Raw genomic sequence first — 18,648 nt, forward strand, 5'->3', positions numbered from 1 at the left:
AGAACACTCTTTGACATAAATCACAGCAAGATCTTTTTGGACCCACCTCCCAGAGTAATGGAAATAAAAACAAAAATAAACAAGTGGGACCTAATGAAACTTAAAATCTTTTGCACAGCAAAGGAAACCATAAAAAAGACGCAAAGACAACCCTCAGAATGGGAGAAAATATTTGCAAATGAATCAACAGACAAAGGATCAATCTCCGAAATATATCAACAGCTCATGCAGCTCAATATGAGAAAAACAAACAACCCAATTCTAAAATATGTAGAAGACCTAAACAGACATTTCTCCAAAGAAGACACACAGATGGCCAAGAAGCACATGAAAAGCTGCTCAACGTCACTAATTACTAGAGAAATGCAAATCAAAACTACAATGAGGTATCACCTCCCATCAGTTAGAATGGGCATCATCAGAAAATCTACAAACAACAAATGCTGGAGAGGGTGTGGAGAAAAGGGCACCCTCTTGCACTGTTGGTGGGAATGTAAATTGATACAGCCACTATGGAGAACAGTATGGAGGTTCCTTAAAAAACTAAAAATAGAATTACCATATGATCCAACAATCCCACTACTGGGCATATACACACAGAAAACTGTAATTCAAAAAGACACATGCACCCCAATGTTCACTGCAGCACTATTTACAATAGCCAGGTCATGGAAGCAACCTAAATGTCCACTGACAGACGAATGGATAAAGAAGATGTGGTACATGTATACAATGGAGTATTACTCAGCCATAACAAGGAATGAAACGGGGTCATTTGTAGAGATGTGGATGGACCTAGAGACTGTCATAGAGTGAAGCAAGTAAGAGAGAGAAAAACAAATATCGTATATTAATACATATATGTGGAATCTAGAAAAATGGTACAGATGAACCAGTTTGCAGGGCAGAAATAGAGACACAGATGTAGAGAACAAATGTATGGACACCAAGGGGGGAAAGCAGGGGGTGGGGTGGTGGTGGGATGAATTGGGAGATTGGGATTGACATATACACTAACATGTATAAAATAGATAACTAATAAGAACCTGCTGTATAAAAATAAAGAAATAAAATTCAAATCAAAGACTAAATAAAGCTATGTAATCTAAAAAGAAAAAAAACAAAAACACACAAAAAAACAAATCAAAGACTTTGAAAGTGTTTCAGTGGTAAACCTTCATATGCAAGTAACATTTAAAGCAATCACATTACTTCAAAGTTATACTTTGTCTAAAGTAACCCCCACCCTCCTTTTTTGGTATCACTATAAATGTAGTAAATTGTCTACTATATGCCAAGTACTGTCCTAAACATTTTACATACATTCACAGATTTAATTGTCAGTACAGTTCTGTGAGATTCAAAGAATTTTAATAGGAACAGGTGGCTAATTGATAGCAGTGATGGTTTAAATCTGGTAGTGTAAGGACTCCAAAACCCACTATTATTTTTCTGATATCATGTTAGTTAACTAATGAATTGCTATGAATGAGAAATAACAGGAACCATGAGAAGAAAGACAGAGCTTGAAGATCATTTAACCAGATAAATGAGTTATGGATGTGAGAAGGTATACAATAAGTAAAGCACAAAACAGGAATAAACAAGGTTTGTGAGACACTAACTGAATTTATGTGGTTTCTAAAGATGACATGAATCAATTGTTTGTGCTATTATTGTCATACATTGTCATAGTTCTACATATGTTTTATGCCCCATATTATTACTTTTACTTTAAACAGTCAATAATTATTAAAAAGAAACTCTTAAAAGAGAAAAACATTATATTTACTTACATACTTATAATTTCCAGCATGCTTCATTCCTCTGGGTAAATCCAAATTTGTATCTGGTATGATTTTCCTTCAGCTTACAACTTCCTTTAACGTTTCTTGTACTGTAGACCTACTAGCAACAAATTCTCTTGGCTTTTGTATACAAGTATCTTTACTTCTCCTTTGAATGCTGTTTTCATTGGACTCAGAATTCTAGGATAATGTGGGTATTTTTCTTTTATTGTATCAAAGATGTTTTGGTTCGTATTGTTTCTGATAATAAAATTTTAATCATTACCCTTTCCTCAGACTGTTTTATCTCTTTATTGTTACCTTTCAGTAATTTGCTTATGATACATCCTGGCAAGGTTTTCTTTGTGTTTATCCCGTTTGAAATTGGAGTTCCTTGGATCTGTGGGTTTACAGTTTTCATCAGCTATTATATCATGTGATCCTTTCTGGACTCTTTTCCTTCTGAGACTCAAATTACACGTTGGATCATTTGATTTTTTTTTTTTTTTACTTTTTTCTCTCAGTACTGCAGTTTGGATAGTTTGTATTACTATCTTTGATTTCACTGATCTTGTTTTCTGTAGTGTATAATCTGCTTGTTCAACCCATTCAGTGAAGCTTTCATTTTACTTCACTTTATTCTAGATCTTTCATCTGAGTTCTACTTTGTTCTTTTCAATATCTTCTATTTACCTCTTCATTATGTTCATGTTTTCCTTTGAAACATATGTTCATTATGTTTTCCTCTAAATCCCTCAACATATTATAATAGCTGTTTAAAATCCCTGTCTGCTTATTCATTTGATCATCTGTTTTTTTTCTGGGTCTATTTATATTTCCTGATTTTTCTCTTGATTTTCGGTCACACTTTCCTAGTAACTTTTCATTGGATGTTGAACACTCTAAATGTTTCATTTTGGGGTATCTGCAATTTTGGTAGTTCAGCCTTAAAGAGCTTTAAAGAATGTTCAGCTTTATTTTGGTAGTTCAGCTTTCAAGACTTCTTTTAATTTTTATTTATTTATTTTTTAAATTAATTTTTATTGGAGTATAGTTGCTTTACAATGTTGTGTTAGTTTCTACTGCACAACAAAGTGAATCAGCGCGCCCTCTCTCCCTCTCTCTCTCTCTCTGTCTCTCTCTCTCTCTCTCTCTCTGTCTCTCTCTCTCTCTCTCTCTATATATATATGTATCTCCTCTTTTTTGGATTTCCTTTCCATTTAGGTCACCACAGAGCACTGAGTAGAGTTCCTGTGCTATACAGTAACAGATCTGCTTTTAAGCTTTGTTGCTGTGGGCATATGGTAGCCTTTAAGCTAGGGCTACTTTCACCTTAATATTAAGGCATGACCCTTCTGCAGTCTCTACTGAATGCCCCAGATATTCAACAAAGTCTCTTTACTGTGTCTGGTCAGAACTCTACCATCTCTCAATCCTCTGTTAACTCTGGGAACTGTTTAGCTTATAGCCCCCTCCTGGTAGTTGTTCTGTCCCCAGTAACTGTTCTTTGCCTAGCCTCCTAAAATCTCATTCTAAGTATGCACAGCTTAGTAGTCAGCTAAAGACTCATTGGGACCCTGTGCAGATATTTACAGCTTTTTCTTTGGATATTGCTCTTGTTCTGATACTCTGCCCCACAAGTTCCAGCCACTGCAGCCTCCCTGAACCCTAGTCTCTTCCTCCTTAATTCAGTGAGAATACCACACTCTGCTTGGAATCTCCTTCCACATGCTATGACCCAGAAAGTCTCCCTTGGCAGAAAATGAGGACCATATTAGGGCTCTCTCCTTTTGTTTCCCTTTTCTCACTGATCAAAATCCTGCACTGACAGTTATCCAATGTTTGAAAACAGATGTTTCACAGCTTTTGTCCAGTTTTTTCTTTATTTACAATGGAGTGCAAGTTCAAATCCATAACCATTACTCCATCATGGCTATGAATGTAATTCCCCTCTGTAATTATTTTTTATTTATTTACTTTTGGAATATCCTATTTACAAGTATTTTTTTCCATTTTTATTTTTTTAATTGAAGTATAGTTGCTGTACAATATTATATAAGTTACAGATGTACAAGTTACTATTTGTACAGATGTACAGATAGTGATTCACAATTTGTAAAGGCTTTATTCCATTTACAGTTATAAAATATTGGCTATATTCCCCATGTTGTATAATATATCCTTGTAGCTTATTTTATACCTAATAGTTTGTACGTTTTACTTCCCTACCCCTATACTGCTATTCTAATTCTTTTTTAAAAGGAGTGATATGGTGATACCTCTGTTATTAATTTTTCTCCAATCATGAAAGTGTTAAAAATCATAAAAGTTTTAAATGTTACTCTTTGCAAGTCACCTTAGTTTTAAGTAGTACTCAACAATAATCAACTTTATTTAGAAACATATTTTGCTCAATTTACAGCCATGCTAAGATAAACTGTAGTGAAAATGGAACTGCATTCCGTACATACAATTTATTTAATTTGAATTCCATAAAGCCATTTCTTTGTAAGTAAGATGAGGTTGCTTTACTTTTTTTTTTCAAATGGCTTAAAACAACAAAAATTTATTCTTTAATTGTGGTGATCAGAAGTCTAAAATCGGGACTTCCCTGATGGTCCAGCAGTTGGGACTCCATGCTCCCAAAGCAGGGGGCCCGGATTCGATCTCTGGTCAGGGAACTAGATCCCACATGCCGCAAACTAAGAGCCTGCATGCCGCAACTAAAAGATCCCGCAGGCGGCAATGAAGATCCTGTGTGCCGCAACTAAGACCCAGCACAGCCCAATAAATATTCAAAAACAAAAACAAGAACGAAGTCTAAAATCCAGGTGTTGGAAGGGCTGTGTTTCTTCTGGAAGCTTCAGGGAAGAATCCATTTCCTTGTCTTTTCTAGTTTCTAGAGGTCAACTGCATTCCTTAGCTTGTGTCTTCTTCCTCCATCTTCAAAGCATAGCACTCTAACATCTGGTTCTGTGGTTACATCTCCTTTTCTCTCACTTTTTCTCAACATGTTGCCCCCCTCTCATAAGGACTCTTATAAGCCCACCCAGATAGCCCAGGATTAATCTCCCCACCTCAAGATCCTTAATTTAATCAAATCTGCAAGTTTCCTTCTGCTATGTAAGGTAACATATTCACAGGTTCTGGGGATTAGGACGTGGACATCTTTGGAAGGCCATTATTCTGTCTACCACAGAATGTGAGTGCCTGCTTTGTTTCCAAAAGTAACCTGGACTCTAGGAAATCACAGATGAATGAACATGGCCTCTCCCCCTTGAACAGCTCAATGCCAGGCTGGAGGAAAGATTTTAGTTCTTATCAAATGTAAAGATCTTTGAGTTGATTTTATCTTGTTTTTCTTACTATAATTAGAAAGCAAATAATTAGGGCAGCCATAAATAATTAATATAAACTATGTTTCATAGATGTAGATACAGTTTACTTTTATGAACTAATGCAAAATACACCAAGATAAAGAATAGGAGATGTAAAATAATAATTTACCTCTTATTTGCCTGTCAACAACTCTCATTTCCTTTCTTATCTTCAATGACCATTCATTCACCTGGGAAAAATTTTACAAAAGGAATTATAAGAGAAGTCAATATCCCCAATTCACCACATTTTAAAGAATTTTATATTAATTCTACATTTATTCCTGACACAAGCTAGAAATAATATAAACCTATTTTGAAAGAAACAGCCTTAGGGCCAAATTCCTTTTTTTTCTTCTCTGGCCAAATTCTGTTTTTTTTCCCATCTTTTTATTCACAGTACATAGAAGTCTCAAACTATTCAAAGATTCCGATCTGAAGGCAGTATGAAGCACTTTATACAAGCTCCCCAAGAAAGTTCAGTACCCTGCAGGTATATAAAAATTGTTCATGGGGTGCCATGGGCATAGAAAGGTTTCATGGGCATCAGAAGATTTTCAATTTCTATACATAATTATTAAAAAAAACCTTCTCTGCCTATGTGATAAGAATTCATCTTTTCCTTCTCCCCTTTGACAATTACATTTTTTCATTTTACAAAAGAAATATATTCCTCTAACCTATGTGTCTCTTCTTATCATGATAGGTTTCCCTGAGAGGCAAAAACCTCTGAAGCGCTAAACATAGGGCCAACTAGAAATACTGCTATAGGTGTTGAAAAAGTAGTGAATGACTCTAATTATTACCAAATTCTTATGCATTTCTTTCTAATTCTTCAATTTCAAAAATGAAGGAAAATCTGAGTTATCAGCTGATAAATCATTAAAACTAAATTTTACATTTAATCAATTATTGCTTTTTGGCATATGACACAGAAGTTCAAAAAACTAAGTGACACTGACACAGAAAAATCCTTTCCACTACCTACCATCTACTTATTTATATTAACAATGTTTCTCATCATTTGAGTCTAATAAAACATAAAATAGGGCTTTCTTCTAGTTGAGGTGCCTCACAATGAGGCTGTCTTCTCTACATCACAGCCATGCCATCCAAGGACCCTCTGCAGTTGGCGCAGCCCTTCAGACGCAAGAAGATGACCACAGCCATGGCACACTGGCTCCTTAGGTGAATGGGTTACCCCCAGAGATGATCCAACCACGCACAGCTACAATACAGCTACAATACAAGTTACTGGTACCGGTTCTGCTTCTGGACAAGGAGCAATTTGCTGGCATGGACCTCGGTGTCTGTGTGAAGGGTGGTGGTCATGCAGCCCAGCTTTTGCAATCCACCAGTCCACCTCCAAAGCCCTGGTGATCTTACTATCAGAAATATGTGTATAGGCTTCCAAAAAGATCAAAGACATCCTCATCCTGTATGACTGGACATCGCTAGTAGCTGCAAATTCAAACATTTGGAGACACTGGTGTCTGCAATTACTACCAGAAATCCTACCAATAAGCCCATCATGAGGATCAGGGTTCACCTTTATAATAAAAAATGGTTGTGGGATTTAAGGTAAAAAATAATAAAACAGGAATGGAATTGATGCTAACCCTTTAGCATTCATCCATGAATACATGAACTAAATGGCATTAAAAAATTAATATCCTCGGCTTCCCTGGTGGCGCAGTGATTGAGAGTCCGCCTGCCGATGCAGGGGACACGGGTTCGTGCCCCAGTCCGGGAAGATCCCACATGCCGCGGAGTGGCTAGGCCCGTGAGCCATGGCCACTGAGCCTGCGCCTCCGGAGCCTGTGCTCCGCAATGGGAGAGGCCACAACAGTGAGAGGCCCGTGTACAGCAAAAAAAAAAAAAAAAAAATTCATATCCTTAAGATGTATTTCCAATAAATTTCACTTTTTAATGACTTTAAAATTATTTAACAAAATCTGTAAAATATTTATTATTCATCAACTCTAATAACTCCACCCAGATGAAATATTAAAGCACTTAAAACTGTATGGTTATACAATTTTAAAAGTTAATGTTAGCTTTAAATATATATATATTTTTAAGTGAAATTCATGTAACTAAGCCATTTTTTAAATAAATTTTATTTATTTTTAAAATTTTGGCTGCTTTGGGTCTTCGTTGCTGTGCACAGTCTTTCTTTAGTTGTGGCGAGCGGGGGCTACTCTTTGTTGCAGTGTGCGGGCTTCTCATTGTGGTGGCTTCTCTTGTTGCACTGCATGGGCTCTAGGCACATGGGCTTCAGTAGCTGTGGCATGCAGGCTCAGTAGTTGTGGCACATGGGCTCTAGAGCGCAGGCTCAGTAGTTGTGGCACGTGGGCTTAGTTGCTCCGCAGCATGTGGGGTCTTCCTGGACCAGGGCTTGAATCCGTGTCCCCTGCATTGGCAAGCAGATTCTTAACCACTGCGCCACCAGGGAAGCCCTACTTAGCCATTTTTAAATGTACAATTCAGTGGCATTTAGTGCCTTTACAATGCTGTGCAATCAACAGCTCCCTATAGTCTCAGAAATTTTTCAATATATCAGAAGAACACACTATAACCTATAAATAATCTTCCCCTATGACCATCCTCCCTCCCATTCCCTGGCAAAAACTAATTTGCTTTTATGTCTTTTGATATGCTTATTTTGATATTTAATACAAAAGAAATCATATAATATGTGGTCTTTTGTGTCTGGCTTTTTTCATTAGGTATAGTGGTTTTGAGGTTCATCTATGTTGTACCATGTATCAACATTTCTAGTTTTTTTTTTTTTTTGATGTGGACCATTTTTAAAGCCTTTATTGAATTTGTTAAAATACTGCTTCTGTTTTATGTTTTAGTTTTTTGGCTGCGAGGCATGTGGGATCTTAGCTCCCTGACCAGGGATCAAACCTCACCCCCTGCACTGGAAAGTGAAGTCTTAACCACCGGACTGCCAGGGAAGTCCCTATCAACATTTTTTATGGCTGAATATTACATTGAGTGTACATACAACACAAATTGTTTATCCATTCACCCAGTGATGGACATTTGGGTTGTTTCCATGTTTTGGTTACTGTGAATATGAACATCTGTATACAAGTATTTGTTTGAGTACCTATTTTCAATTCTTTTGGGTATAAACCTAGGAGTGAAATTGCTGGGTCATATGATAGTTCTATTTTATATTTTTGAGGAACTCCACAACTTTTTTTCAAAGGGGCTTCACCATTTTACATTCCCACAAGCAATGTACAAGGGTTCCTATTTCTCCACATCCTTATCAACACTTGTTATCTTCCAATTTTTTGATTATAGCCAATCTGTTGGACCTGTTGAAAGAGCATCTCACTATGATTTTGATTTGCGTTTCCTTAATGACCAATAAAGTTGAATATCTTTTCATGTGTTTGTTGGCCATTTGTATATCTCCTTTGGAGAAATGTCTATTGATGTCTTCTATCCATTCAGCTGTCTTTTTATTGTTAAGTTATATGAGTACTTTATGCATTCTGATAGTAAACCCTTATCAGATATATAATTTGCAAATATTTTCTCCCATTCCATAGTTTATCTTTTTACTTGTTTGATACTGTCCTTTGATACACAAAAGCTTTTAATGAATTCCAATTTGTCTATTTTTTTCTTCTGTTGCTTGTGCTTTTGGTGTTATAGCAAAAGAATCCATTTCCAGATATGAGGTCATGAAGACTTACCTTTATGTATTTTCTGAGTTTTATAGTTTTAGGTCAAAGACTTTAATTTCGGTCTTTGATCCAAGTTAATTTCTGTATATGGAGTGAGGCAGGGGCCCAGCTTCGTTTCTTAACATGTGGATATCCACTTGTCACAGACCTTGTTGAAGAGACTATCTTTCTCTCACTGAATGATCTTGGCACCCTTACAGAAAATCAACTGGCCACAGATGTATGGGTTTACTTCTGGGATCTCAATCCTATTCCATTGACTGATCTATACATCTATCCTTATGCTAATACCACAGTTTTAGTTACTATAGCTTTACGGTAAGTTTTGGAATCTTGAACTGTGGGTCCTCCAAATTTGTTTTTCTTTCTCAGTATGGTTTTGGCTATTTGGAACCTGTTGTATTCCATGTGAATCTGTGGCTCAACTTTTCCATTTCTGCAAGAAAGGCATTTGGAGTTTTGACAGGCACTGCACTGAATCTGCAGATCACTTTGGTGGTACGGCCATCTTAACAACATTAAGTCTTGCAATCCATAAACTTGGAATTCCTTCCTGTAATTTTTTGTAGTTTTCAGTGTACAAATGTACTGTTTCTTTGGTTAAATTTATCCCTCAGTATTTTATCATTTTGGATGCTACTGTAAATGAAATTTTAAAATTTCCCTTTTAGATTTTTCATTGCTAGTATAAAAAACACAACTGATTTTTAAAATATTTACCTTGAAACCTGCAACTCTGTTGAATTCACTTATAACTAATTTTCTGGTACACGAGGAATCTTTAGCATATTCTATCTGTGGAATCATGTTATCTGCAAATTAATAGGTTTACTTCTTATCAGTGTGGGTGCTTTTTATTCCTTTCTCTTGCTCAACTGCTCTGACTAGGACTTCTAATGCAATGTTGATTAGTAGCAAAACATCTGGTGTCTTTGTCTTGTTCCTGATCTTAGAGAAAAAGCTTTCAGTCTTTCACAATTTATAATGTATAATGAAGTATAAGGTTGGGTGTCGATTTTCATAAATGCCCTTTATCATGTTAGGGAAGCTCCCTTCTATTCCTAGTTCGCTGAGTGTTTTTATCATAAAAAGTATTTACATATTTTTGTTCCAAGTATAATTATTTCAAGCATAAAAGTATTACATTAGGAGAAATCTATAGGAGAAAGTGGAATAGAAAAAATAGAGATTCTCATTCAAAGAGAAAAAATTAATGAAAACTGTCTGACTATAAATAAGAACTTGTGCATGTATGTTTTAAATGAACATTGATAGGTATCGAATCACTGTGATACTTTCAGAAGTGTTCTAACAATTCTATTCAAACACAACAACATTTACTATATACAAAAAATCATACCATTTGCAACTGTTAAAACTCATGATAAAAATATAAAATACTGATTTACAAATGTCCAAGGGGAACACAGGTACTCAAAATTACTGTAGGTGATACATCCAGAAATATGAAGACACTGTTATAATCTAACCAGAACTTTCAGAAAGAGCAGGAAAGAAAATTCAACGTTCAAACAGTCAAATGTTTACTGAGCACCCACTACAACCTGTTCAATGTGCTAGGCACCACTCAATGTGCTAGCGATACAGCAGGAGACGATATAAAGACTTATGAACCTACATTCTAATGAGGACAGACAATAAGCAAATAAACATATAAATGTATACTAGGTCAGAAAATTAGTGCTAGGGAGAAAAATAAAGCAAGGAAGTAGGACAAGGGGAGTTGGGAAAGGATTACTTTATACGTGAAGATGAAAGAAAGTTCAATGGCTGAGGTGACTTTTGAGCAGAGACCTGAAGACACCTGCAAGGGAACCATGTGACTATCCACTATCCAGATAGGGGGAGGGGCTATGGCATTTTACTCTGTGTAAGAACAAAAGCCACTAAGAGACCTAGGCAAAAGAGTGTCCTTCAATACAGACTAAGGGATGGGGGTACAAGACCAGGTTTGATTAAATAATTTTTTAATTAATTTATTTATTTATCTTTGGCTGCACTCAGTCTTCGCTGCTGCGCACAGGCTTTCTCTAGTTGAGGTGAGCAGAGGCTACTCTTCGTTGCAGTGCGCAGGTTTCGCATTGTGGTAGCTTCTCTTGTTGCGGAGCATGGGCTCTAGGTGTGCGGGCTTCAGTAGTTGTGGCATGTGGGCTCTAGAGCACAGGCTCAGTAGTTGTGGTACACGGGCTTAGTTGCTCCGCGGCATGTGGAATCTTCCAGGACCAAGGCTCAAACCCATGTCCCCTGCATTGGCAGGTGGATTCTTAACCCCTGAGCTACCAGGGAAGTCCCTGATTAAATAATTTTTGTTTGAACTAGCACCTTTAATAAAACTATTTCATTTCAGGTTTATAGAAAAAATATTTATCATCTATTACACATAAATAATCATATAAGGCAGTGAACTACTTCTAATCCTGTATATGATACACTAAATCCGTTTAATTTTTTTTTCCAGCAGTTACTGGAATTCCAGGAACAATGCCTAGTATAAATTTCACAATGCAAATTTAAACCGGAAGATTCGGCAGAATGAACAACTGCAGTGGTTTTTAAGCTTGTTTTTAGTAGCAGAATCCTTCAAATAAATGTAACATGGAACTCCACAGATACAAAAAAGATTATGATAATGTACATTTATCACGTAGGTTCAGGTTCAAAACTTTTACTAATATAAAGCAAATAAATGAGAATACTCTGTCCCGATGAAAGATAAAACTCTAAATTAGTTGTTACGATGTTATACCAACTTCAGCATCCAGTGTCTTCCGTATTGTTTTACATGTCTAGTATTGAAAAATTCTAATTCAAAGAGATTAAGAAACTATTTTATTACATCTGTTTACCATTACAGTTACTTAACAATTTGCCTTTTAATTTAAGGCTGTCCATTGTTTAAACGAATCTAGAAGACTGAAAGCAAAGTCATTTAAAAATGGTTGTTTCAAAATTTATCGTTACATTATATAACTGCTCATGTTCATTGAGGGGTGAACATTCAATTTAAGACAATAAATGGCAACAGTGAAATGACTTTTGTAAAAACACACTGCTGCATTGTTTGCAGTAGTGAAAGTCTAGAAGTTACCTAAATGTATATCAACAGGAGACTAGTTAAACACAAACAGAATTTCCATAAGTGAACAGTATATTCTAATTAAAGAGAGAAAGGCAATTCACTGAGGATTACCCATGGAATTAATTCTCAAAATATAAATGAAAATAGCAAAGTAAAGAATGTGTACAGTATAACATTACATATGTTAAAGGGAGAGAAAGAGGAAAGAGAGGGAGAGGCTAAAGGAGAGAAGGAAGGAGCAGGAAAGGGGAGGAAGAGAGGGAGGTGAAAAAAAGGGAGAGAGATATATAAATATGTCCATACATTCATATATTATGGAATATCGACAGAAAAATCCACAGGAAATTAGGCTGTCTTGAAAGATAGAAACTGAATTAATTTGTGAACAGGAGTGAAAGGGAGATTTACTTTTTCCTGTAATTTAGGATACACTTTGCTGCCTTTTGAATTTTATAATATGTGCAAATATAACCTATTTCAAGAAATACTTCTTAAAAAAAATAACATAAAAAAGAATTATGAAAAAAGTCCAGGTTCAGAAGCTGCTTTAAATCATCCCTGTTTGGAATAAATACTTTAAAATTCTACCTTGTAATATTAGAATATTCATTAAGGCTATTTTTAAAAAATTGCTTTAGATGCCACACAGTCTTCTCTGTTAGACAACTACCCAAAACTTTAAAATAGTTCAATGTGAACCCTAATTTTGCTTCACTTTCGTAAGTGACAACCAGCAGTTTCTAAAATTAAAAAGTTTTAAAAAGTAAAATGTATGACAAATGATGATAATTGAAGACTAAAGTCAACCTGTCTTCATTATAGGGGAAAATAGTAATTAATTTACCTACTTTTATTTCTAAACCAGAATAACAAGTTTTCTGATTTAGTGCAAAATGTATTTTCATCTCTGTAAAAAGACTTCAATGTTACAGGTAATACACTTCATTGTGAAGGATCACTGTATATCATATATGGGGTAGCAGCTCAGGAAAATGAGAGCAAGAAAGAGAAATGTGCAAACGATACAACACAGAGAAGAATATAATACGCACTTAGTGAGAAAATAAAGATTCAAACAAAGACATTAAAGAAAGGTTTAATCTAAGGGGGGATAATTTCAAAAAGATTTGGAGAGTTCCATCTCTGCCTAGATATAGAAAGCTGAGAAGACCCTCAAGACGGTAAGACAAAGCTGAATGAACTACAAAATAACTTTTCCTGAACCTGTTGAAAAGCTCAGGTCACAAGGCAACAGTGCAGCATGAAATCTAAAGAAAGGCACTTCTAAGAAAAGAGGGAACACCAGCACTGAATCATCTGTGGCATAGCCTGGATGGCAGGCACCTTAAAAGCAAGTGAAGAAAATTCAGTTAATTTTCTAAATAAATTGATAAAGTCCAATTGTGGGTTAGTGGACAGCAAAGAACCTCAGGAGCCACAAGTACAATGGGAGTTCACATCAACTTTCAGGTTCTTCAAATGGAAATGGCATAAAAATGCTGAAACGTACACAAAGAACGCCTTCATCGGCTCACAAAACTTGACACAGCTGAAGAAAGAATCAACAAACTTGAAGAAAAGTCAATAGAAGTTACCCAAACTAAAAAAAAGAATAAAATAAAGCAAAGTATCCAAGAGCTATGAGATAATAACAAATGGTCTAACACATGTGTAATTGGTATCCCAGCAGGAAATGAGAGAAGAGAGCGTAAGTATTTGAAGAAACAATGGCTGAAAATTTTCCAAAAGTAATGAAAAATATCAAACCACAGATGCAGGAAGCTGAGAATCCCAAATAAGGTAAATATCAAAAAACAAAACAAAACAAACAAAAAATACAATGTAACACCACACAACACACCTAAACACATTATATTCAAGATGCTGAAAATCAGAGATAAAATCTTAAACCCAGCTAGAGAGGAAAAAAGTATGCATTAATGACAAAGGAACGAAGATAAGAAGTACATCAGACTTCTCAAAAGAAACTATGATCAGGAGATAACGGAGAGACATCTTTAAAGTGCTGAGAGAATTTTAAAAATCCTCTCAATCCAAAATTCTATATTGGTGAAAATATCATTCAAAGTGAAGACAACTTCCAGATTCAGCTCTGATATATAGAGATTGTAAGTCATCACTCCCATCTATAAAACACGGGAAAAAAACAACAACTTTTCTTTGATTCAACAGAAAACCAAGGTTATAGGGCAAACTGCCATCCTGCCATGTGGAGAGAGAGGTGAATACAGAGAGTGACAGTTGAGATAATGCTTACCTGGACCACTGGAAGGAACATTTAAATGGTAATTTCGACTAATTGCTGGTAGATGAGTGTGGACTACCATGAGAATGTAACTCCTAGGGCCCCCAAAACTTTCATGGGCTTTACCTCCAAGAACCACAGAAGTTTCTCATGGTGAAAAAGCAAGAAAGATACCCCTGTTTCTCTGGCAGGAAGAAAAGAAAAGTAACCATTCTGAAATATTCACACAGTGTTGTTCTTCCTAAAAAAGGCCTATTCTCCAGTAAAACAAACCTTACTAGAGCCTTATCTCACCCTGGAGACGGGCGTTTATCTGACATTATCTGCTTTCTCCTAGTCTTCCTATGTCACTGGGAGTGGGCAGGAAGGTAAGAAACACTTGTGAACACCATGTCCAGGGACACAGGTCACTAAAACACTGAGTTTTAATAAGATGATAGAACGCTTCCAGTCCCCCACACCTTACTACCACACCAATAGGGTTCCAGTATAACAATGCATTAGAGATAAAAGAGATGCAAGATGCATGCCCTATCTAAAGAGGAGTTTTTGTGGATGCCCAAGATAACAAGAGAAATAAAAACAAGGACAGTAGAGGAACTTTAAGCCTCTGGCGCCTACAGCCACAGCAAACATTAACATAGCCAAACCCCTGGCCTGATGACCTTAAAACCTCATATTGAAGACCTATTTACCTCATTTCCTATTACCCCACACATCATGTCCAGTTTTCAACAAAAAATTACAAAGCATTCTAAAAGACAAGAAAAAGCACAGTCTGAAGAGACAAAGTAAGCATCAGAACCAGACTTACATATGACATAGATATTGACATTTTCTGGCTCTTGCGGGAAAAGTAAACATTACCCAAGAAGAGACAGGTAATGTAAGCACAAAGATGGAACCATTAAGGATCAAAAAGAAATGCTAGAAATATAAAACACGTTAATATTATAACAGAAATGAAGACTGCATTTGACGAGTTCATCAGTACATAAGACATAGCCAAGGAATAGATCAGTGAATCTGAACCAGTGAATAGAAACTTGCAAAACTGAAATGCAATCGGAAAAAGAATGAAAACAAACAGAAGAGGACATCTAAGAACAGTGGACAATTTCAAAAGATGTAACATACACATAATTGAATACCAGAAGGAGAAAAAAAAGAGAAAACAGTACAGAAAAAATAGGAAATAATAATGGCTGAGAACTTTCCAAAATTAATGACAGACCCCAAACCATGGATAAAGGAAGCAAAGAGAAGACAAAGTAGGATAAGAATCCAAAAAATGACAACTAGTTATCTCATTTCAAAATGGGGAACACGAGAGCAAAGAGAAAATTTTGAAAGACAGAGAAAAAACATACCTCACCTACAGGGGAACAAAGATAAGAATTACAAAAGACTCCTTGTTATAAACTATGGAAGCAAGAAGAGAGTGGAGTGAGATAAAGTGCTGGAGAAAAAATCACCAACCTAGAATTCTACATCCAGCAAAATTATCTTTCAAAAGAGAAGTAAAGACTTTATCAGACAAACAAAAATTGAAGGAATTCATCACAGCAGATCTAGATTACCAGAAATGTTTTTTAAAAGTTCTTCAGGGAGAAGCAAAATTATACAGGTCAGAAACTGGGACATATATAAAGTAAGAATATTAGGGAAAGAATAAATGAAGATAAAATCTTTTTTCTTATTCTTAACTTTTTTTTTTTTTGGCTGTGTGGCATGGCTTGTGGGCTATTAGTTCCCCAACCAGGGATTGAACCCATGCCCCAGAAGTGAAAGCGCTGAGTCCTAACCACTGGACCACGAGGGAATTTCCTATTCTTAAAGTAATAATAGTGACAGTATATTGGGTGAAGATAGAATATGGATAACTGAAATGAATGAGAGCAATATCATAATGGACAGAATACATTGTTTAAAGGTATCTGCATTACATGTGAAACAGTATAATGGCATTTGAAGTTAACTTAATTACAAATGTATATTTCAAAATCTGGGCCAATCACTAAAAACTTTTTACAAACACATAATTGATACACTAATAGATTAAATGAATCATATGAAAGGTTCAGTGAAAACCAGACAGGGTAAAGCAAGAAAGCGAGAGAGAGAGAGAGAAAGTAAGAAAGAGTCAACTATACATCGCCTACAAGACTAAGGTTAAAAGTAAATATAAAGACTAACATTAAAAGTAAAAGGAAGGAGAAATATACCATGCAAACACTAATCAAAACCAAGCTCTCTCCTATCTCACACAGCATATAGAAATTAACTCTACGTTAGTCAAAGACCTAGATATAGGAGCTAAAACTATAAAACTCAGAAGAAAATACTGAGTTTTATATGGGATAAATCATCATAACTTTGGATTTGTATTAGAAACATCCCAAAAGCATGAGCAAAAAAAAAAAAAAGAAAGAAAATACATATATTGAACTTCATCAAAATTAAAAACTGTACATCAAAGAATATTATCAGAAAAATAATAAGATCACCTATATAATGAGAGAAAATATTTGCAAATTATATACCTGATAAGGGTCTTCTAAAAAATATATAAAGAATACGTACAACTCAATAACAAAAAGACAACCCAATTAAAAAACAGGCAAAGGGCATAAACAGACATTTCTCTGAAGGAGATATACCAATGGCCAAAAGGCACATGAAAAGATATTCAACCTCATTTGTCATTAAGGGAATGTAAATAAAACCCACAAGATACCACTTCACATAAAGCATATTGACTATAATAACAGAATTGGCTATAATCAAAAATATAAGTGTTAGCAAGGAGAGAAATAGGAACACTTGTACATTGCTGGTGGGAAGGTAAAATGGTGAAGCCACTGTGAAAAACAGTTATAGAGTTCCTCAAAAAGGTAAATAAATTCTACTCCTAGGTATATACCCAAAAGAATTGAAAATAGGTACTCAAAAAATATTCATATGAGAATTTCAAAACAGCACTATTCACAACAGTCAAAAGGTTGAAACAACTCAAATGTCTATCACTGGATGAATGCATGAGTTGTGAGATATGCATGCAATGAAATATCATTCAGCCATAAAAAGGAAGTAAGTACTAGCTACATCATGGATGAACCTTGAAAACACTGTAGTAAATGAAAGAAGCCAGACATAAAAGGCCCATATATTGTATGAGTCCACTTATAAGAAATTAGAATAGAAAACAGATTGGTAGTCACCAGATGCTGGAGGGAGATTAGAATGGGCGGCAACTGCTTAGAGAGTACAGGGTTTTACTTTAGAGTGATGAAAATGTTTTGGAACTAGATAGAGGTGGTGGTTGCATGTTATGAATGTACCAAATGCCACTGAATTGTTCAGGGTAAAATGGTTCATTTTATGTTATGTAAATTTCACATCAATGAAAATAAAGAAGTAAAGAAAGAAAAAAGAAAGAGAGGGAGTGTGGGAGAAAGAAAGGAAGGAAAAAAAGGAGGGTAGCTGTATTAAGACAAAGCAGACTTCAGAACAAAAAAACTTATCAGGGCAACAGAGGCATTAAGTAAGGATTCAATAAGAAAACAAAACAATCCTTAGTGTGCATGCACCTAAAAACAGGGCATCAAAATATATGAGGCAAAAATTGATAGATCTGAAAGGGGAAATGGACAAATCCATGTTATAGCTGAAGAATTCAAAACCTCCCTTGAGATAATCAACAAATGGAACAGAGAGGAAATCAGTAAGGATATAGCTGACCTGAACGGAACTATCAGTCAACTTGGTCTAATTAATATTTATAGAATACTCTGTCCAACAACAGAACACATAGACTTCTCAAGCTCACATGGAAATACTCCTCAAGACAGACCACTTTCTGGGCCATAACACACACACTCTAACAAATTTTAAAAAAAATAGAAATCATACAAAGTGTGTTCTGAGACCACAATGGAATGAAGCTAGAAATCAGTAACAGAAAAATAGCTGGAAAATCCCTAAATTTTGGAGATTAAACAACACACATCTAAGTAACACATGGGTCAAAGAAAAAGTCTCAAGATAAATTTAAAATTATTTTGAATTAAATTAAAGTGGGAATAAATACAACTTATGAAAATGTGTAGGGTGCAGCAAAAGCATTGGGAAGTTAATTTATAGCATTAAATGCATATATCAAGAGAGAGCTAGACATCAATAATCTAAGATTCCACCTTAGGAAACTAAAGAAAGAAGAGCAATTTAAGCATCAAGCAAGCAGAAGAAAAAAAACAATAAAAATTACACAATCAATGAAATTGAAAAGAGGAAAGTACAATAATAGAAAATCAATGAAACCAAAATCTGGCTCTTTAAACAGATCAATAAAATAGATAAGCCTTTAGCCAGGCGAACAGAGAAAAAAAGAGAGAAGACAAGTTTACCAATA

The 18,648-nt window shown here is 35.4% G+C and overlaps 1 protein-coding gene across 1 annotated transcript in view; it reads right to left on the bottom strand.

Moving 5' to 3' along the window:
- CHMP3 (charged multivesicular body protein 3) overlaps nt 1–18,648 on the bottom strand; it is an 81,729-nt gene that overhangs the window by 52,501 nt on the left and 10,580 nt on the right. Inside the window, exon 2 of the mRNA XM_082672250.1 lies at nt 5,295–5,355. Coding sequence (XP_082528376.1) covers nt 5,295–5,355 — 61 coding nt within the window. The remainder of the gene's footprint in view (nt 1–5,294; nt 5,356–18,648) is intronic.

This window comes from Grampus griseus (genome assembly GCF_964374135.1).
Source record: "Grampus griseus genome assembly, chromosome: 15".
NCBI classification, from domain to species: Eukaryota; Metazoa; Chordata; class Mammalia; order Artiodactyla; family Delphinidae; genus Grampus; species Grampus griseus.